Consider the following 22791-nt stretch of genomic DNA (forward strand, 5'->3'; position numbering starts at 1 on the left):
CGGTGTCTAGAAAGTATCAAAACATGAAGGCTTTTTGAACTGCCTGTGAGGTTATGACATCCCATATACGCCAACACACAGCCGTCATGGTGAGAGAGTAGGACTTCCGGTGCCTTTGACCAATGAGCAGATTCCACATGCGGACACTGCACACCGCATTCGACGAAGAGAAGCGATTGGTGCCGATCACAACGCTGCTGATTCCGCAACGCACTGACAGAGCGGGCGACAGGAGACGAGCTGCAACTTAACCACATGTTTAAATTATCCATTTGGACAAACTAATCTGTTATTCGCTGTTTTAAAGAAGGCAACGACAGTCGAATGAGACTCTGGTGTTGATATGTTTTTTTCGCTTCGGGCTTTACGGGAAAGCTAGTGGAACACAGCCGGCGAATTCACGCCGAGCCAAGAGGGCAAAGGAACAGTTAGCTAGCATTAGCCTGTTAGCTACCCGTTAGCACAGGAGTCGCTATTTCATCCACTTTCCCCGTACACCTGCGTCCTGCGCTGTCCTGTGTACAACTATTCGCCCACTCACAGTCGTCGCCGTGGGCCTTCGTTTTTTTTATTTGTCAGTATTTTTGTTTTTAATCAAGAGGTGACGCCAGAGGAGGAGAGGACCGTGACTAGTTGAGGTTGGGACCAGCGAAACAAGCGGTGTCCTCAAGTGGCCGTTCACCATGGACAACGCACACACAAAGACGGTTGAAGAAGTTGTCAGCTTCTTTAACGTGAACGAAAGCACTGGTCTGAGTGTAGAGGAAGTTAAGAAACAACGGGAACGATTTGGGCCAAACGGTAAGGAGCTGGTGTGAAATGATAAATTCAAAAACAAGCCATATTCCCGGCGTCATGTATGGCCCATGGCTCGTGATAAAGTAACGGCGAGCTGAGCGAAAAAGAAGCTTATTACGTCACAGTCTTGATGTTGAAATACTGCGAAGCATCTTTTATGAGGCTGACTTAGCAAACACGGCTTAACCTTAATGTGAATCACTAACTGTCACAACAACATGCTATTGTACACTAGTCACAGCTATTTAACTAATTGCCTTTTCGGCTCTCATTAATGTTTATTTCTATTTTTTCCACTCTGCTGCGGCCTGAATGGGATGATCTGCAGAACTGCCGGCTGAGGAGGGTGAGTGGACTTGCAAGATGTCACCTAAATAAGTTATCTATAGGCTCTCGTTTCTAATCTTTAATTAAAAAAAAAGTTGAATGACCTTAAATATCCTAAACTTTTTTTTTCTTTCTCCTAGGTAAATCCCTATGGGAATTGGTGGTTGAACAATTTGAAGATTTACTTGTGCGGATCCTTTTGCTTGCTGCCTGCATATCCTTTGTAAGTATAGCACACGTTTCCTAAGCGGTGCAAGGGACTTGTTTAGTGTTCACTCAACCAATAAGGAACAGCCAGTGTAAACACAAGCTGTTTTCACATATGAAGTAAAGATGAGCATAGTCCAATACTGCCCCGTTACACTTGTTTTAGGCAACAGGAGGTGTTCAGTGTGAGATGACTTCATACCACTGAAAATATTGTTGAATGGCATCAGTGTAGAGCACATTGGTCTAAACATCTGTTCTGGTGTCAACATCAATACTGCATACACACACATTATATATAGTATATGTTTTGAGGTATTCATTATCTATTCAACAGAGTAGAAGTCACGTTAGGGGTCTCAGACCAACCTTTCTCACACACAGAATTAGAGCTCCGAACTGAATATCTTTTGGTGCGCCAGCAAAAAATTTTGTACTCTGCTTAAGTCAACTTAAACACAACACTTCTGTCTTGACTGCATCACTGACGAATTAATGATTTGGTAAAATACAAACAATCCACTTCTGATTTACTTTAAAAGAGAGAAAATGTGACAGTGAAGTTGTTCTTCAAGAGAGAGGGGGTGGGATCAGAAAGACATTTTTTTTCTTTTAAAAAACAAACAAAAAAAGCACCAAGTTAATAATGCCTTAATATAAATCTCTTTATTTAAGATAAAGCAGCTGTTGGGTATTTGTGTAGGCTCAACCTAATTTATTACCAAAGCTTTTAGTTATGTAAATGTAATTTTTTCTTTTTGTATTTGAAAAGTTCCTTTAAAAAGGACCTTTGTTGTCAAGTGGCGTCCGCCATATAAATACAAGTGAATTCAAACTGAATTAGGGATATAATCAACATGCATCGAGGGGCATGTCAGCTTAAGTGGTTGACAGAGCAGCGTTACTTTCCGTGAGCACCGGACATAATCTCCCATGTGGTTTCTGAGTCAGCTCCACTTAAACTCTTGTTTTCTTTCACAATTAAATGCGACTTATGATTTGCTGAATAGCAGCTCTTTGTTTACCATGTGTTTGCCTGAATTGAATTTAGTCATTTCAGTCTATACGTCGGACTAATTATTTGTCTTTTTTTTTTTACCTACAGTTCCCATGTGGTTTATACGCTTGTGCTTCACAAGTGTTTTTTAATGTTGCGATCCAGTCGACACTTTTGCTCTCTGATACATGCCGCACTGGTGTTCGTTCGTTCATTCCTTTCAAATATCTTTACCTGATAAACTGCTTTAATGTTAGATGTTGCAATAAGTATATCTCTGCTTCTTTTAAACCCAGACCACTTGTTGATTGTATATCTCGTACTCATCAGAGGTGTGATTGCTCGATTATTATTATTATTATTTTTTTTTTAAGTGAACTGATAGCTTAAAGGCTGAACTAGAGCAACACATAGCTGCTCAGGGAGCAGAAACAGGTAGATGCTAACAAACTCGGCATTGTTCATGTCCTGACAGGCTCCCATTTAACTCGTTATCCTCCCTTATTCACACTCGACTCAGATACACAGCAATTCTTGCACCTTCCTGATGTTTCACAAGCTATGATTATGAGAGTGGAGAAATGAGGGGCATATTATTCCAAGTCACGCTGATGTACCTAATTGTAACAATTTTGTCAAACTTCCTCAAAAAAAAAAAACAATTCCAAAGATAATGGTTTCAGGCCCGCCTGCTGTTGATACACATGACACTCACTGCTATTTTGACATAAGGGCTGATTTAGCCATTAACTTGACTTAATTTTCGCATGCAGCTCCCCCAGATAACGTCTACAAGGTTTCACAGTGGCGGTGTGTGTGTGGCTGAAAATTTGGCTTTAACAAGACTGGTTCAGTGACTTTCCACTTTTGTACATCCGAGAGGCGCTCTTAATTTTCAGCGTTTCGGAGATAAGACACTTGTGTTTGTCATTGCCTACTCGAGATTAAGCCAAGTGTATGCGTTTATTTTGGTGTGAGAGGGTAATTCACACCGAGATCTTGTACACGAGTACCTGCTTCGTTTTGCTGAACTCAGAATTTGTCGAGGACAAAATTGGGATAAAGATTACTTTTGTTATTACATAACACAAGATTGTGTAACACATTGGATCTAGTCCCTTTCTTCTGACCAGAAAAAAATGAATAAATCACACATGAATCAACAAGCAATTCATCAAAACAAAACATTGTGTATTTCTTCCTCTGATGGGGATGTGAACATTTAGATGGAATTTAGGTAAAAGATTGGGAAGATTTGATGCCATCCAGTTATGTTATGTGACTGCTAATGACCTCATAAAATTCCTGTTTTGTGTCTTGTGGAGTGCAAATGGCTACAAACACACTGATTTCTATGGCAACATAAACATGGTTGACAACCCATCATCAAAAACATGACATCTGGCAAACATCGGCCATCCACCTTGACTGCATTTGAGCACCAAGCATTACTGATGCAAACCCAGCCCTCCCCTCATCCCAGTGGAGTGTCGTGCTTTGTCATGGTGAAACGCTGTATACCTATGAAGCTGTGCTTGAGAAAGGTCTCTGCAGAAAAGTGGGCACGATCAGTCTCTGATTTCCTGTCTCTCTGCCTCGAGTCTCATCCGATCTACTCCATTCTCCTGTTTCTGGACATTGGCCAGATGTAAGCTGGTCAGAGGAATAGCCTCAGGTTCTAACCATCTTAGCTCAACTCGTATCCCAGCTCTCCTCCTTTCTGGGTCAGTCGCTCCACTTGCGATGACGTTTGGGCTGGCTGTTTTGGGTAGCTGAGTGTAAGTCAAAAGGGCAGAGATAATTTGAGGGTCTGCTGCACAGTATCTCATCCCTGTGTTCTGATGTGTGTATTTCTGTCTCAAAACTTAAAAAATGCTAAATAAAACAAAACAAAAATTAGCAACATTTGAAGGAGTAACTGGCCTTTAAATCCTCATGCGCCTCCATCACTATGACCAAACTTGGTATTGTGCCAGCCGAGCACCATGTTCATGTTTTCCATGTTAAAGATTTTCTTTTTAAAAACCCTTTTCAGCATGAGTTCGGTTGATTTTATTTTGAGTGTTGTTCATTTGTTGATGGAAGCTGCAGATCACGGCTTTGTAAGAACGCTGTTTGTAGTGGAGTAGAAAGATGACTAGAATCTGTCTGGTGACACAAACCAGATGGCCATTTTCTTTCATGATTCCGTTTTAAAGTTAACACGCATCAGTGTAAACATACAGCTCGGAGCGAATGATCATCATTCCTGCTTGTCCAAATAGGTTGTTTTTATAGAGATATGTTGATTGTGATGATTACGTGGCAATAATTTATTGACTAAATTTGCAGGCATTAGCATGCTGTTACACTGTAACAGTGACTAAAATATTTTGAGTCTCTGTGTTTCTTGGCCATTATTCAGACTGTCATCATGACTATGACATGACTGTTTCTACACTAAGATTGTTACTGGCCTGTTGAGTCAGAATATCATCTGTCACCAAGGCATGGGGATAACAGGCAGCTATGTTTACATAGCCTATAAATCAGGACCTGCAGTACTTCCATGTTTTCAATTTCCCCACACTTGTAGACCCACAGACATCCATTTTATTGGGACATATTTGACAACAACATTGTTTACAATATTTGTTATTTTGATGTTTACACTCTTGTGAAATGATATGTGCTATGTAGATGACTTTGTATGATAGAAAAAGAGTAGAAGGAGGCTTTTGATTGACAAAAGCCTAAATAGGTTACAGTAGGAAAAGAGTGGGGCAGTTGGCATCTCTTGACATACTTAGCTCCTGGCACAGATTCTAAAAGAGGAGATAGTGGTTCCTGCACTGTTTCTAACACATCTGGCCCAGTTTGCTATAGTGGTGGAAGAAGAAGAAGAAGAAACCGTTATCTTTCCTTGTCATAAAGCTGGTTCATTCCACAGAATAGAAGGAGTTGGGATTTAAGACCCAGTTGTGGCAGGTTGGTGGTGAATGTCTAAGCCTTTAATCAGAAACCACTGAGCTACAACTTCCAGTTAATTAAGATGCATTGATGTTTATCAGGAGTTTTAAATGATTGTTGAATGGTAAAATTAGTATATGAGATAATGTGCAAGTCAAAGTGGAGCTCTGTCACTGCTTTGCCAACTTGCATAAAAAAAGACATTTGGAGAAAATTTAAAGGTCAACTTGATAAATGCTGTCATTTTGAAATATCAGAAATATTTTTTAAAAAATAACCACATGTTTTGTTCAGTCTCCTCCAGCTTTAATTGTTTGCACCCACTTGTTGTCGCCTTGTTACAAATATTTTAAATTAGAACTGAGTTTAGCACATCGTGATTTATTTTCCATTCTTTGTGAAATGAAGAGTGAACCAGGAGTTATAATTGTATTTTGAAATAGAATCACATTATATTGCATTTGCCAGTTACTTAAATGAAATTGGTTCTTGCGTTAATCCTTTTCAGATTTAAAAAAAAAAAAGTTGGGGGATATTATTCTGAGACGAGGCTGGGGACAAACTGCAGTCAGGGAGCCAGTTGTCGTAGGTTGCTAAATAGACAATTAGCCGAAAATAGCTTTGCCCTTTCTGCCCTTTTTGTGTGACTAATGTGATGATGTAATGTGGTGGGCCATGTTGGTGCTTTCTGTTAAGATATTTTATGTGTATTCTCCCTCAGTTGCTTATTTTTTTAAATAAAGCCTGCAGATTTTTATTTTACTGAAAGTGTTTTACCATTTTCGTCATGTTGTTGAACCATTTCGGAGCTCCAGACTAACTTTTCCCCTAGTAGCACTAACTGGAAATTTCAGAGGCACCGCTTAAGACAGCCGGACCACAATGCGTTCTGGTCTATTTTGACCTACTCTGTGATAACAGAAATGCACACATTACAAGCTTCAGGTTTTTTTTTTTATCAATGAAGACCAGATCTATGTGGAAAGAAATTATTAAATTATTAGATTAGCTGTTCTTTTTTTTTTGTTTGTTTTTGACAGATTTCATAGATAATTCACTTAGGATTAATTCCATCTCACTCAAGATGCTGGTGCACAAGCATGTACACCAGTTCCCTTGTGAAAAACCAGCAGGTGTTTCATGAGCTATAGGAAGTATAATATAAGAGAAGTACTGGAGATTGAGAGTTAAAAATAGAGCATAATTCCAATTCTCATTAGTGCTCTTAGTTATGCATTTTTGTTGCACTGACCTCCAAAAACAGTCAGTGTTCAACTAAATGGTCTCTTGTAATCCAGCCAAAGTGACTTTGTCCTTGATATGTGCCTAATGTTAACCTAGACCAATGTCTTCATTTCTCCCCGCGTTGCACACTTTGTGTTATTTCCATGTCTTTTTTTTTTTTTTACAGTTTTGGTTTATATCCTCTTTTGTTTCGTTTACAGGTGCTGGCCTGGTTTGAAGAGGGAGAAGAAACTGTTACAGCTTTCGTGGAGCCTTTTGTTATCCTCCTTATTCTCATAGCAAATGCCATTGTCGGAGTCTGGCAGGTAAACGCACATTGTATTCAATTTAAGTTGAAATCTGTCTTGTGGGGCCAGATGTTTATGAATACTCCAGTTGTTATGATGACATAGGTTGCAGTGTGTAGTTAAGTGAACTTCAGTCTTGAGACAGATTTGTAAAAGTCAAATGAACAAATGGAAAAATTCCTTTATTTTATTTTATGGCTGATGATTGAATATCATGTGTGGTTAAGATTGAAATATCTGGCATTGTAAGACATTTCTGTTTATGAAAACCCACCTGCGGGAAAAAAGTCCAATAAGCCCATTCAGCAGCCCCATGGTTATTAATGATGCCTCGGTGGGCTTGGTCAAAGAAAACACCAGTTTCATGTCTCATATACTGTTTTGTAAAGTGTTTTTTTTTTTTTTTTTTTTTTTTTTGAAGGTCCAGTTGAGACTTGTGCAAATAAGGAGTTGGTTAGTGGCAGTTTTTCTTTAGTTATGCAAATGCAACCACAATGAAAGACGGCGGAGGGGCGGAGGCTGTACCAGCATTCTTTTTTCTTATATTTAAAAGCATGTCGCAGTTGCTTTCTTTTAAAAAAGGCCGTAATTTCCTGGGATTGTTTGCTCAGTCTCGCTATGTCTACTCAAGTAGTGCATGCCTGTAGAACCAGCCAGGCTGGAACCTGCCACTTAATGTACCCTAATCTTTATCAGACTCCACCAGGAAAAAAAAGACAAAGTTGAGAAGGATAAAGGGTGTAAATCAGAAATTATTGGGTAGAAACGGAGTAAAGGCTGATGTAAGAACACTCTTTTACTTGAATATGTGGTGAACGAAAGCCTACTTTCAGTAATTTTAAGGTGTTTAGTGTCACTTAAGTAAATAAGTGTTAATCTGTTAAGCGTTTACAGAATTCTCCACTACTATCTCATCTTAGTTGAGTAATCATGGACTCTTTGATTAGTTGCTTTGCTTATACATAGATGACCCCGCAGCCTTTGTTTTTCAACAGTGCCACATTCGCTGACATTACTGAATATCTGAAACGTTTTTATTTCTGTCATCCTTCATCATCCTCGTCACATAGTGTTTGTGACATTTTCTTGTTTTTAATTAATTTCCAAATTTCTTTTGTGAAGGAGAGAAATGCAGAGAATGCCATTGAAGCACTCAAGGAGTATGAGCCAGAGATGGGGAAAGTGTACCGCCAGGACAGGAAGAGCGTCCAGAGAATCAAAGCCAGGGACATTGTGCCTGGGGATATTGTGGAGGTGGCTGGTAAGATGAAAGTTATTAGCTATGCAAACGATACTTCAGATGTTTTTTTTTTGTTTTTTTTTTTTTATATATAAATTGCCTGTAATTATAACACAGCCCAATGTGGGCACACAACAAAGTACGAAGAAAGAAAATATACGTACTATGAGAACTCTGAAAGTCCTTTGTTGCTAATGTTGACATGTCCATGCAGAAAGTTCAGATGACATGAGGCTTATTTATTTAGGTGAAAATGTATTTCAAAGTATACGTTTTGTTCAGTCTATTGTAGGTGGATTATCTGACCAGTTTTAACTGGCCACGGTGCTGGTAGCTCTAGTTCAGAATTATTAGGTAATGAATCAACGGCTGCAATTCAATACACCGATGCCAATAATGGCCTTAAGAGATGAATGATTCTGTTAACATATAGTTTTTTAAACACAAATACAAGAAACTGATCCTTCAGCATGGTTATCTCCCATGGTAATTTCAAAGTAATGATAATAGAGAGAATGCAAAGTAGTTATACAATGCAAGGGCAGAGGCTCAGTCTGTTCCTGAACATTTCTTGGCTAACCTCGACTTCAGTCAGCCACATGTGTTTATGCCTTTTGCGTCACTCTTCTGCTTTTCACTGGGTCTGTGTTTTTCCTTCTATTTGTTTTTAGCTTTTTCCTTTAAAGAGACTTTAGATCTTTTATCTCTTTTGTGATTATTTATATTCAAGCTTCCCATTGGGAGAAAATCAATGACTGAATAAAAACTTTATTTTTCTGTTTTCTGAAGCAAAGCTTAAGGGAGTTGGGACACGTTTTTTTTTTGTTTGTTTGTTTTTACCGTCAGTCTTAACACAAGAGATGAAATTGTTTGGCTCATTTCCAGGCTCCACTAGTTGATTACTGAAAATAGTTGGACCCACTGTGCTTCAGTCTGCCTAACAAGCTCCAATTGTGTCAATTTCTGTAAGCAGACGAAAATACTGTACAGTGAGGAATGTAATGTGATGTGACTAATGTAACAACTGAGAATTCACTGCTCCGAGCAAGATTATTGAAAAACATTAACTTAAACGAATGTGCGAGATCAGCTGAGCGGTTGACAAATTTTAGTAAAGTAGTTGTTATTCAAACAAACCCACACGAGTCTGTCTAACTGCTGCCAATGAGGATCCTGCTGTAAATCCACACAAAACTGGCAATGTTGTGAAGCACAATGTCATGAGGAAAAAAATGGAGGCTCTGCCACATTAATATAATCCCAACACTTTGTCTTTTTTGTCATCATCCAAAGATAAAAGCTAATGTCAGATGCCTCAGATTTAGTTTTAAAAAATTGAATATGTACCGAAATGTCCCTGGAGCAATAAGGAGTAGCTTGGAAGCGCTCTTTTTGTCCTGGGTATTAATTGGGAGAACTAGTAGTTGAGTTGATTCAAAAGATCATCCTGATGCGAGTCAAGTGAGTCATATTTTCTTTTCGGTGCAAAGGAACATTTTATCTGATTTAAATCTAGTACAGACTTCAGAAGACATTGGACTAATAATTTCCAACCATGAAACAATCGTTTTGTCTTTAAGCATTACAATATGTTAACTATCATTGTGGCGTATCCTCACAAAATCTACTAAAAATGTACTCGGATAAGAATAAGCAGTCATTAAAACTGGTATACAAGATGGATTAGAGTCCAACAAATTTGGAATTTTATGGCTAAACATTTTCTCAATGGAGCACTGTTTTCCCACCAGTGACTGGCTACTTTATATCCTGGTTTTGGCAGATGAGATCTGGACCGGGAAAAGAAATTCAATTGGAATTGAAACGCATAAACCTGACTATCAAAAACACAACACAGGCCGACCATCTTGTTTCTGACACCATCTTTGTTATGCTCACTGTTCAAGTTGTTTTATTGCTTCAGATTTACAGTCAAATACACATTGTCAACACGTGTCAAATATGCTTTTTATATATGTTCAGTTAAGGCTGGTGTATATGATGCCATTTACTGTCTTTGAGGTCGATGAACTAAAGAGGAGGAAATTGACAGACGTGAGTTGTACAATGTTCGCTTTCCTTTTTGCATATTACTCCAGTGATTAGATTAAATTCATGTCGTAACCTTTTTTAGCTTGAAGGCAAGTCGACATCCTTCAGAAAACTATTAACTTTCCGCTTAATGGAAAGGATTGTTAGGAAATAAGGCAATTTAAGTGAAATCTGTGGAACCGAAAGTTTTTTTTTTTTTTAAATCCGGCACCAAATGGTAATATCATGATTCAACAGTGACGTGGACTGCAAATGAGTGGATTGTTAGAATATTGAAATCGGATGATTGAATAGACTAATAAAATCAGTTGATTGAATAAACTATTGGACTTTTAGACAACACAGGAGATCAAGCATTTCTGCAGTATGCGGATGGGTCTGACCTGCTAACATTACACTTTCTGTCAGGCAACTGTGGCATCGATAACCTTTAAACAAACTAATCAGCCCCTTCAAGTGGCGAGAAATGACTTGTGTACGTCTCAAATGATCAACCAGCAGTGTGAGTTAAAAGCACACTTCTGATTGGAGCATATCTTTGTGCCCCCCTCCCCCTTTTAAGTTCTTATCCTCAAAATTGATTTGCTAAAAACAATTTAGAACGTTTTGCATCTTAGATGGTTGCTGTACCTGACTGGCCATGCAAGGGCCATAAGAAATCATTTTTAAAGTTTAAGCTCTGTTTTTGGACATGTGAGACTAATCACCTCTGTTCTTTCGGATAAGAGCTTCGACAACACTCGAGGGCAGCAATCACGGTAGATCTTCCGTGTTGATCTTGTCCTACCATGGGAAGGGGGACTATAAGACGGGATGTAACACGTAGAAAGGATACAGATTCAATTTGAAGAAAAGTGTTTGGTGGTCTGCTTATTGTCTTCACTCAAGCAGTATCTCTGCTGCTGGTCTGTTCAACTTGTTTGCACTCTTTGCTGTATTCTTTTGCCTCTTGCGTGTTCAAAATGTTAGTCCATTATTGTAATATGCTAATAATTATGTGAAATGTGTACTGTGTCAAAAGTGTTTATGCGAAAGTCCCCGGAGAGCTGAAGGAAGTCATGAAAGGTCCCAGAACTTTGTAAGTCTACGTGCGAGCACATCATGGAGCCTTAGTCACTGGGAGACAAAATATACAACCCCTGAAGGCATTTAAAGTTCCACTGGACCCCCCATGATGAATAGCTGGATGCTAAGGAACCCAATTTGGATCTCAGTATGAAATGCAGTTTGTGTTTTGGGTCAGTTGAGTTAGTCCCAGGCATCAGTGATAGTGACAGTCTTTTGTAAAGTTATTTCCCTCAGATTTATCTCATTTAATTGTGCACGAGAGCAGCATTAGTATTGAAGCTGATGGGATGTTGCTAGTTGAGTGTGCAGCCTGACATTTGTTTGTTACTTAGGGGAATAGATAATGCAGATAAAGTCCTTTGTTCACATGGGAGAAGGAAAGGTCCATGTCCCATAAGCTGTCCACTGTCTCCCATAAAAATAAGAGCTAAAAATAGCACGTTTTGTTGGAGCAGAAGGCTAGACGTCTCACTTGTTGAGTCGAAATGGCTGTAAAATTTGGGTCACTGCCGCGAATTTCAGTGCACATTTGCAAAAATGTTTTCATCTACTACAATACGCAGAATGTAATGACCTGCAGCAGCATTATTAATCCATGTGTGTAAATAAAGTAGCACCTTTCTGGAATATTGCTTTTAAGTTTGTAAGTGTCAGGAGAAGCATGTTTGTTTTGACAGAGGACCTGATCCAAGGAAATACGTCAGCATGCCTATATTTGTGTTTGATTAATACTGCATAGGTTTTATCATGTCCTCTTGCTTTCTGAATGATTCTCAGTGGTCGTAAAAGTGGGTTAGTCTATTTGCTGTGACCTTATTCCCATTATATACTGTTGTTTTTGCTGTTACTCCATTTGTAGGAGTATTTCTAATTAGTGACTTTTTGTGGGAACTGTCCCCCAGGGGTTTGAGTCCTTGGTATAATCCACCAGCAGCAGTCCCACTACTCTGCTTGTTCATCCTCTTTACATTCTCCTGTCCTTGAAGAGACTAGTTTGAAGTCACACAGGAAAGAATAATGTGGTTTTGACAGGATGTGGTAAACTGATGGACCAGTTGAGTTAGTATAGATGGTTCAGTCCATTCATGTTACTACTCATAATATCTTGCACTTAATAGATTTTGAAATAATTTTCATAGTTTTAGGAGATTGTGTAACCAGTGACGTTATTTGCGTACTTCTTCGGCTACTTAGGTCTTGAGCACAATTTTCTGAATTAAGTGTCTATTAATGGGGGAGAAGAGGGGGGGGGGGGGACCTTCACAAACTTACGACAATGGTTGCAACAAATGGACTGCCTGTACGCAGTCACACGTCATACGGTTTCTATTTTGGTTCGTGACACGGAGCGGGATCTCCTTGCTTAAAACAGATGTTTTCAGCATTTCCCTTCCCCCAAATCCAGCAGCATGTTCTCAAAAGATCAAAATAGTTTTCCCATTTTTGGACGTGTGTTTTCAAGGACTCATCTAAACCCACTCCCCTCTCCTTAATCCCCGTTTCTCTTCCTCACAAATCTGAAGGGCACTGCAGAAGCCCAAAGGGTTGGTTTACATGTCTGTCACCACACTGTGCACAGAGCGAAGAGCCTCTGGGTCACCGCTTTTATCTTTACCCTTTCAAGCTGTGTGATGTCTAACTGTAAGCTGAATGGAAAATGTTTGGTTCAGCAGCAGCAACTTCCGGTCCGTTTTCCTCATAAGAACTTCATTAAAATGTCAGCCATCAATAATAGTCATAAGTATCAACTGATACATTTAAAAAAAAAAAAAAAAAAATCTCAATCAATGACTAACATTTTTATCTGTTTTTATAGTTAATTCTTCAGGAGTTATATTTCTGATTTATGTTTCCACTCACATCAGATAGTAATGGAAAGTCAAAGATATGCATGTGCATGTAGAGCAAGGTCTATTTTTAAATAAAGATTAGTACAGATCAAACCACAAAAGTAAAAGGTCGTGTATCAGCACAGTTCACCTCAGACTTAGCTGCTTGTGAAACCATGAGAAGTCAGACTGTTTAATGCCCTTCTTATTCCTTTGTTTTAAACAAAGCTAATAAACGTCTGTGACATTGACGGTACTTAATGGATATATACAGAAACAAGCCTTGTTTAAATCTGTGTATATTCGTGTCAAATTTATTTTACTGGGGATTGCTGAAGCCTTGTGATGATGGAAAGAATGTGTTGTAATCTATTTATGTCCTGTACAGACGAGTGGGACATTAATAATTTTGGATGCATGATTCTTCCCCAGCCTCTCCAACAAATAACTCAAGGTCGATTATGTTATTACTCTCAAAGAGCATCAGTATGATAACTCGACAGATGATTTTATTTCCAAGTTGTGCGTGTGGTTACTCGTTTTGTTTTATAGCTTTTAGAGTGTCAAGTTGCATTCGGGACATTTATGTGCTTTGAATATTGCTTCTCATCATTTTTCATCTGCTTTTATAGCTTGAATTGTTCAGTGCATCTGTGCACCACTCGTTGGTGCTGTTGTCAAAGGCATTGAAGCTGTTAACAGATACTTAAATTTGTCCTGCATGTTGTTGTTTCTGTCAACAGTTGGTGATAAAGTGCCCGCAGACATCAGGCTTGCTTCTATTAAGTCCACCACTCTGAGGGTAGACCAATCCATTCTTACAGGTAAAGCATTTCTACAACTTTGTCCTCACTCTTGTAATTGCATGTTTTTTTTTCCATTGTTTGCTTTTTGCCTGCCTTCACAAACATTCTTTTCTTTTCATCAACCAAGACACAGAAAAAATGAGCAACTTTCACCTGTTATGCACATGCTCTCATACCACTCGGTTCATAGCAAAAGGAAAGAAACATTATGTGGATGGAAAATAAACCGAGTGTGGATGGCCAATTAGATGGCTGGAAGAGATTAGAAGGGGAGAATATTGAAGAATGGCTAATGCAAAAGAGAAGAGGTTTATGTGAATCGACTCTTTAAATCTCTTGTCCTTCTCTGCTGCCTTAATTGGTAGCAAATTCCATGAGATATTTTAGTGAACTATTTTCCTCCTCTCTTCCCTTCCCCATTCATGGCCATGCTGCCTGTCAACTGCTCCCTGTCTTACTCTTTCAGAACTGTGCAGTCCTGGCACAGTTGATTACTCCCAAAAATACATGTGATGTAAGCCTACATTTCCTGAAGGGTTTGAAATGCTATGCTATGCTATGCCAGGCCAGGATTTGATAATTGTCAGGCTGCTCAGTCAGCTGTTAAGCCTTTTCCACACATTGGCCTGAAGTGTTAACCAACCATCACTATTACCTCTTCATGCTTTTCTGCACACAAACTCCCACTGCCTTTCATTCTCTTATCTTCTGTTCCTCCCTTTTTATAGGAGAGTCTGTGTCTGTGATCAAACACACAGACCCGGTGCCAGACCCACGTGCTGTCAACCAGGACAAGAAGAACATGCTCTTTTCTGTGAGTGACTCTCAAGACAATTTTGGGCTATTTACTGTTAGTCTTTCTTTACTCTTAAGTATAAGGGTCATCCCTCGTTTTATATGATCCACTGTCTCAAAATTATGTGTGTGTGTGTGTGAGTGTATGTATATATTCCCTCTGCCTAGCAGCTTAGTACTTTGAAATGTCTTGTTTACTTTTGTTTTTTAATTTCAATTTCAATTTTTAACTACTCCCAACTCCACAGGGTACCAACATCGCAGCTGGTAAAGCTGTTGGTGTGGTCGTGGCCACAGCTGGCAACACGGAGATCGGCAAAATCCGAGACGAGATGGCGGCAACGGAGCAGGAGCGCACGCCACTGCAGCAGAAACTGGATGAGTTTGGGCAGCAGCTATCCAAGGTTAAAAAAAAAGAAAAAGCATTTGTTTATTCAAAAGATGATAGTTAGTCCATTTGATTTGATGTTAATTTTTTATCTTCTTTTTAACTTTGATTTAATTTAAGGTCATCACACTGATCTGCATTGCTGTGTGGCTCATCAATATCGGACATTTCAATGACCCCGTCCATGGAGGCTCCTGGATTCGAGGCGCTGTCTATTACTTCAAGATTGCTGTGGCTCTGGCAGTCGCTGCTATTCCTGAGGGTACGTTGGAGGGTTACAAAAGAGCAGCCATGTCCTCAACAGGCTTGTTGCTCTTAGAGTCCAAAGAAAAAGCCTTCTCCTGGGGCTAAATTTTTTAATACTTGATGATGCTGAGAGAAAAAAGGATAAGATGGAATTCTCATCATTGAAACAAGTTTCTGTTGTTGTTTTACTGAAGATGTTTATCTCCTTAAAGTCTAAATAATCATCTTTCCTTTTTGTTCTTCTGTTGTGACGTGACTGCCATCCAGGTCTACCCGCGGTCATCACTACCTGCTTAGCTTTAGGAACGCGCCGCATGGCCAAGAAGAACGCCATCGTCCGCAGTTTGCCCTCCGTTGAGACTCTTGGTTGTACATCCGTCATCTGCTCTGACAAGACTGGCACGCTGACCACTAACCAGATGTCTGTGTGCCGGGTAAGAGGACAGTAATTTTACTACACACCATCACTAGGAGTCAGAGACGCAGAATCTTCTTGTCTGCAGGATACAAATGATGCCAGCATCATGTGTTGCATGTTTCAGTAAAAGATGATGTCCATCTTTCCCAGATCAGCTCTTAGCTCTGCTCAGGCTGAATGGCAAAGAAATAATTCAATTGTAGACATGCAGAGGTTGAGATTCAGGGGGGGTCTTTGTGTGTTTTTTTTCATCTCTTATGAGCATGAATATCAGAATCCTATGTTTGTTTACAGTGTGTATTTCTCCCTCCTTTTCCATCCCTCCATATTTCTCAGTGCTCCTCCTCAGCGCCCCCACCCCCACCCCTCCATTCAAGCAGCATGCTGATCAGTATGCAGTGGTTAGTCACTTGCTGCAACACCGTTTGAGTTGCATAACTGACCTTGTGTCTCTTTCTGTTGTTTCTGTCTTCATCCTTTGTTCATCCCGAACAGTGTTCCTCAAGTCAGACCTGTGATAGGGAATTCTGAAAACCGTTCAATCGGATGTTGTTTCTCACCGTCGGATGCTGTTGACATCTCCCCAGAATCTAAGATGGGCCTGGCCAAATAGGGCAGTGCTAAAATTAGTCAAATCTTTAGTAGAGTTTATTTGACACGCTCTTGTGTTTTGAGAAGCAGGAGGTCTATCAGTAAATGCTTTTTAAAGTCCTGTTGTTGTCTGAGGGGGCTGGAGGTGTCTCCATTGTGCCTGCTCGTAATTTCATTTAGATTTTTCTGCCGTTATCCCTCCCCACTGTCAGTTTTGGACAAATGTTGTGCCACAGATGTGAGAATATGGAATGAATGAACAAATTAATGCCGATTACTCTATTGTTGTCCAAAATTGATATTTGAATGGTTTAAAATACAGAAAATAAAATATTGATCTTGAATAAACAGTATTTTATATAATAAACCGTAAAGTTTTCTAGGTTCCATACAGATTTTTAATTTGATGCGACAGCGCAGAGGAATTTTGTGCCTTCCTTTGCTGTAAGATGACATTTTAAGAGCTTCCCATCACAGTGTTCAGTTCAGCCTGCTTTTCAGCAGGATTTTGTCGTTATGGACTGATAAGTGTTGGTGTTGCTATGAGGACTGTGGTGTGCTGCCACCTGCTGGATGCCTTTTACATCTGCGCTCTGTCTTTGCTCTGTAAACATCGTAATGGAATGGTTGGAACATTTCACACGTTGTCCTGAAGTGACAGTTGTACACGAGCGGTTTTTAATTTTGTCTCCACATTTCTTCATTCCTCCAGATGTTTATTGTCGATAGCGCAGACGGCAATCACTGTGCATTAAAGGAATTCAATGTTACTGGCTCCACCTATGCCCCAGATGGAGAAGTGTGAGTATTCAGAATATTAAATGTGTGTTATTAGCTCAGTAAAATGCATTGATAACTTTTAAATCCATGACATGCTTGAAAGAATGCCGTTACTGTTATTATTATTATTTTTTAAGTGTAATCAGCTATTTTCTCACCATTGTTTCCAAATGACCTCTTGTCATTTGTTTAGGTTTCTTGATGGCAAAACAGTCAAATGCTCCCAGTACGATGCCCTTGTGGAGTTGGCTTCCATCTGTGCTCTCTGTAACGAGTCCTCACTGGACTACAATGAGGTCAGTATTGTGAAGCTGCTCTCAAGCGTTTGAGTCCCAATTTGGCAATACCTTACACATTCCCTGTGGCATTTTCTGATTAAACCTGAGTGTTGTCTGCCCTTGCTTATATCTGTTCAGGCCAAAGGCGTGTATGAGAAGGTGGGTGAGGCCACAGAGACAGCTCTGACATGCCTGGTGGAGAAGATGAACGTGTTTGATACGGACGTCAAAGGCCTGTCCAAAATTGAGCGAGCAAATGCCTGTAACTCCGTATGTAATCTTAAACTCTTTAAAGAACATTTATGGCAATGCAGAGTTTTTCATTTTAATGTAATATTACCTTAAAAGAGCAACATTCTGATTGCGTTTCATTTATCACAGGTGATCAAACAGCTGATGAAGAAGGATTTTACCTTGGAATTTTCCAGAGACAGGAAGTCTATGTCTGTGTACTGCACTGCTAATAAAGCACGCTCCTCTGTTGGGAAGATGTTCGTTAAGGTAAAAACTGCACACAATGAACTTACTTGGGAAGGTTTTAATGTTGCCTACAGTTGGGTCCTTCCATTCTCATTTTCTTTTTCTGTCTTTGATCATAGGGTGCCCCAGAGGGAGTGATTGACAGGTGCACACATATCCGTTTAGGCAGTAACAAGGTGGCCATGACCCCTGGCATCAAGGAGAAGATCATGTCTGTGATCAGAGAGTATGGGACAGGCAGGGACACCCTGCGCTGTCTGGCTCTGGCCACCCGAGATAACCCCATGAACAAAGAAGATATGCCGTTGGAAGACTCCTCTCGCTTTATTCAGTATGAGGTGAGAGCTTGGACCTTTGGATAAGCTCCCCAGATCCTCCAAAAATATTTAGCAACTTTTTCACATTCCAGTTTTTTTCATCATTTTGTGACTTGTGATATCTTGCCTTTATTTTCGCTTTTCATTATCCAGACTGATCTCACATTTGTGGGCTGCGTTGGCATGCTGGATCCTCCCAGGGCAGAGGTGGCGGCTTCCATAAGGCTCTGTCGTCTCGCAGGCATCAGAGTGATTATGATTACCGGAGACAACAAGGGTAAACGGAGACTGAAGCATCGGAGAAATTAAACTTGTGGACTAAACAAATGAAGAAACGTGTTTTTTTCCCCTTTGGAAAGCCTGTAGAAGTAAACCTTGCGCGTCTGTTCTTTCTAGGGACGGCAGTGGCTATTTGCAGACGTATTGGTATTTTTGGAGAAGACGACGATGTTTCCAGCATGGCCTACACTGGCAGAGAGTTTGATGATCTCTCACCTGCTGTACAAAGGGACGCTGTGGTCAAGGCTCGCTGCTTTGCCCGAGTTGAGCCTGCACATAAATCCAAGATTGTTGAATACTTGCAGTCTTACGATGAGATTACAGCCATGGTAGGAAAAAAATTTTTTTTCAGTCAATCGCAATATCAGCAAAAAGAAAGAAGTGTATTTTTATTGTTGTTTAGGTGTTTTATTTCAATAGCTCATATCCTCTTCTTTTTTTTTCCGTCCTGCCGTAGACGGGTGATGGAGTAAACGATGCCCCTGCTCTGAAAAAGGCTGAGATTGGTATTGCCATGGGCTCAGGAACTGCTGTGGCCAAGACGGCCTCAGAGATGGTGCTTGCGGACGACAACTTTGCCACCATTGTCGCTGCAGTTGAGGAAGGCAGAGCCATTTACAACAACATGAAGCAGTTCATCAGATATCTCATCTCTTCAAATGTCGGAGAAGTTGTCTGGTAAGCATGGACACATGCCCAGACACAGATTTAACTGTCCTCCACGATTGCACACATCTGTTTTAAATGTAATGCTTCTTCTGCGTGTAGCATCTTCCTGACCGCAGCTCTGGGCTTCCCTGAAGCTCTCATCCCCGTTCAACTGCTCTGGGTCAACCTGGTGACTGATGGCTTGCCCGCCACTGCTTTAGGCTTCAACCCTCCAGACTTGGACATTATGAGCAAACCTCCACGCAATGCTCGGGAGCCCCTCATCTCTGGATGGCTCTTCTTCAGATATCTCATCATTGGATGTAAGTTGGCACCGTGGACTCTGCAGCAAGAAATTAGGGCTGATTTCCTGGAGATGTTCCTGGTGCTTAATGTTCAAACTCAAAAAGTCAGATTATCGCTGCTACTCTTTTCGTCTTGACCACATAAGCAAGCATGGTGTAACAATGCTGTCTTGTTGTTTTTCTGTCACTAAGGTTATGTTGGGGCTGCCACTGTTGGTGCTGCTGCGTGGTGGTTTGTTGCTGCTGAGGATGGACCGAGGATCACCTTTTACCAGCTGGTAGACCTTATGACCCACTTGTGTTTAATTTCACTCCACTGGGAAACACAAACTAAATTCCTCCGCTGTTAGCTCTAATCGTCTTTTTGTCTTTCAACTTTGACAGAGCCATTTCCTGCAGTGCAGCCCAGAAAATCCAGACTTCAAAAGTTTGGACTGTAAGGTGTTTGAGTCCCCTTACCCTATGACCATGGCCCTGTCAGTGCTGGTCACCATTGAGATGTGCAATGCCCTAAACAGGTTGGTTTGAGCAAAGCATCCTCCTGGTTGTTGCTAATGCTAATGAATTGCAATTGCATTATCCTGGTCTTTATATACAGTGTCACTTTTGTGTTTCAAGAGGGAGTAAAAGTATATTAAAGTGCCTCTACTGGCTCTTTAAACAAACCGTGTTGTGTCTCAGTGTGTCAGAGAACCAGTCGCTGCTGAGGATGCCCCCCTGGGAGAATGTGTGGCTGCTTGGAGCAATCTGTCTCTCCATGTCTCTTCACTTCCTCATCCTCTACGTGGAGCCTCTTCCAGTGAGAAATAGCTTGCAGTTTTACAAATTCTAATGTTGTTTTAGATTTGCTGTAACGGCAGTGTCAATCTGCCGCCATGTATACTCTGCTGAAGTGCTCACTCAAGTCGATACGTTAGCTGATAGAACTTCGATTAAACTTTATTCTTATGTACTACTTCACAGATCATCTTCCAGATCACCCCTCTGAATCTGACACAGTGGTTAATGGTGCTCAAGATCTCACTGCCTGTCATCCTCCTGGATGAAGTGCTCAAGTTTGCTGCCAGGAACTACCTGGAGGCCGGTAAAGAGCTGGAGAAGCCTGCCAGCTCCAAAGGCTGCTCCCTGTCTGCATGCATGGAGGGCATCTCCTGGCCCTTTGTGGCCATTTCCCTCCCCTTGGTCCTCTGGATCTACAGCTCCGACACTAACCTGGCCGACATGTTCATGTCCTGACTGACTTGAGCACAACCTCGACTTTTCCATTCCCCACCCACTGCCATCACTTCTCTCTTTCCTCTCCTCCTCTCTCTCTCTCTCTGCCTTCTTAAATGTGCATAGCTAGTGTGTGTGTGCGTGTGTGTGTGTGTGCATTTGTAGAGTTAGTGTATGTGCGCGCGCTTGTGCGTACGAGAAGGACCAACTTCAACTCATGAAACGTAACAAATATTATAAAATGTTAACATTTAAAAAACACTTGTTTTGAGTTGGGATAGGACTTGTGAATGGGTGAAGCTTTAAACGTGAGTGTTAGAAGACCATCACTCCCATGGCTGTGGACTTTGTTGCTGGTTCGAAAGAAAATAATGTTGCCAGTTTATTGTTTTTTTTCTTTTTATTATTATATGTTTTTGTTCATGTCTATATTGGCTTTAAGGTATATTTTAAATATTTTGGAAATTCCATGTCCTTTTGTCACTACAATTTACAAAGGATTGCTTTGTTTAGCTTCCCCAAAAGAAAAAGAAATTTAAGATATCAGAAAGGATTTGATCTGTACAGATTGAACACTATTTTAGTTTTAACTTTTTTTTTTTTAAGGCTTTGTAAATTGTTTGACCAGCGTGGCTTAGACATACACCGCCTTCATTTTGTTTTTCTAATGTTTACCATTGTGTCTTCAGTACGAACTCGGAGTTCTCTTGAGAGGACAAGCTCCATACGGCAGACTAGGACGGGGGAAAGGTTTGGGAATGCTTAAAAGGCTTAAACGAAAAAGAGAAAATGAAAGGAAAAAAAAAAGAAATCCTGAGAAACAAAAAGCTGCATGTCCTGTGACCAAGCATGAACTGTATGTGGTTTCTCATTCTAATTTAATTGTGTGCGTTTCCCCTGTTTAAAGCATAAATTAACTTTGTGGATGTTTTTTTTTTCTTTTTGCAAATTTTGATTGATAAAGAAGTCAGTTTTTCTGCACTGGGCAGAGCACAGCTACCTCAATATGATAAAAGAAAAAAATAATCTTTTTGCTCATCTCGAGATGCTTTCCCTCAAGTCTTTGCTAAACAGTAACGCCTGAGGTGTGCCCCTTTTTGCTTGTGCAGAAAACGGAGAACAAAATCTTCCTCGCAACACTTTTAAGGAATACATTTTGTCTGTATTGACTTGTGACATTCGTTTAACCTTGTTTGTGGTTTGCTGTGGAGACGGAGCTCGGTGGGGATGCCGTATGTCCTGTACCATCTCCATGGGCGTTTGATTCAAAGGACGGTGATATTAGAAACTTAAGAAATACTAATTCAACAAGTACTCCAAATGATCGTTGATTGCAAATAAAAAATTCCAAATGTTTTTTTTTTCCCTAATTCAAGAAAAATACACTCTTGAACCCTTTGAATCAAGTGTTTTCTGTCTTTATTTAATACAACCGAGGCCCGTGGTTATCCTTACTATTCATATCTAGTGTTTTTGTTTTTAAATGTACATTTAAGACTTGAATACAAATCATTTCAACCATACGAATGCTTCAGTTTTCTCTACACAACATGGCCGGCAGAACTTGATCCGGCGTATTATCTGGCTTTGGCGGCCTTTAATATTTGCGGCGCACACGTTGGATCGGAGCCTTCACAGTCGACTCCACTAATCCCCGTTTCCACGTGTGTGAGGGGTGGGGTGAAACTCTTCTAAAGCATGTGCTTTAGGTAGTCGCCTGGGTTTGAATTGCCTGTTTTCCTTTTTAACAGATGGTTGTTTTATTTTGTTTTTTGTCTTCTTCAATGCCTTCCCTTGGCTCCACTGTCACTCGTGTGAGTATCCATTTTGTTTTTAAAGCTCTGAATTCTTCACCAAACAAGGAACGAGAGGAAATTTATTTAAGACCTGTTACATGATTTTGTAGAATTTTCAGAAAGTCTTAAGTAATTGTATATATGCAAGCTAGTAATTCTGCGCCACCATTCCACCACATGTCACTGTTGGGAATGCCACCGTGTGCTGTTCTTTTCACCCCTCTTGACACTCGCTTGTATTCATTCACCAAATCTACTCTTGTGGGAACAAAATGAACAAATGTGACAACGTGCTGCTGGAAGTTTTTAAGACCCACAGTTTTGCACTAACGTCGTTTGTCTCCTTTTTTAGGTTGGCTTTCATAAAAGCTTCTCGCAGTTTAGATGGGGAGTCCGCAAACTGGAGTGGTCTCGCCGTCCAACGAATGCGCTCACATCTCACTCATTTCA

At 40.3% G+C, this 22791-nt stretch overlaps 1 protein-coding gene across 1 annotated transcript; it reads left to right on the plus strand.

The window, feature by feature from the left end:
• Positions 1 to 157: 157 nt before the first annotated feature.
• Positions 158 to 21947, plus strand: atp2a2b (ATPase sarcoplasmic/endoplasmic reticulum Ca2+ transporting 2b). The gene is made up of 23 exons (XM_072372474.1): positions 158 to 801; positions 1127 to 1144; positions 1266 to 1348; positions 6724 to 6828; positions 7933 to 8071; positions 13743 to 13823; positions 14534 to 14619; positions 14849 to 15004; positions 15109 to 15250; positions 15502 to 15668; positions 16956 to 17044; positions 17217 to 17319; positions 17440 to 17571; positions 17683 to 17802; positions 17901 to 18119; positions 18252 to 18375; positions 18495 to 18706; positions 18835 to 19055; positions 19146 to 19348; positions 19523 to 19608; positions 19715 to 19848; positions 20012 to 20129; positions 20294 to 21947. The coding sequence occupies exons 1-23, from the start codon at positions 684 to 686 to the stop codon at positions 20564 to 20566; spliced, it is 3129 nt and encodes a 1042-aa protein (XP_072228575.1). The 5' UTR covers positions 158 to 683; the 3' UTR covers positions 20567 to 21947.
• The last annotated feature ends 844 nt before the right edge of the window (positions 21948 to 22791 follow it).

This window comes from Leuresthes tenuis, unplaced genomic scaffold (genome assembly GCF_036924035.1).
Source record: "Leuresthes tenuis unplaced genomic scaffold, fLeuTen1.0.hap1 SCAF_19, whole genome shotgun sequence".
NCBI lineage: Eukaryota > Metazoa > Chordata > Actinopteri > Atheriniformes > Atherinopsidae > Leuresthes > Leuresthes tenuis.

Excerpts from the sequence above, each read along its gene's own strand:
- atp2a2b (XM_072372474.1), top strand. The coding sequence starts at position 684 with ATGGACAACGCACACACAAAGACGGTTGAAGAAGTTGTCAGCTTCTTT. Across the intron at positions 19,349-19,522 it reads CAGATATCTCATCATTGGAT|GTTATGTTGGGGCTGCCACT; the intron begins GTAAGTTGGCAC and ends TCTGTCACTAAG. Across the intron at positions 20,130-20,293 it reads TCTACGTGGAGCCTCTTCCA|ATCATCTTCCAGATCACCCC; the intron begins GTGAGAAATAGC and ends ACTACTTCACAG.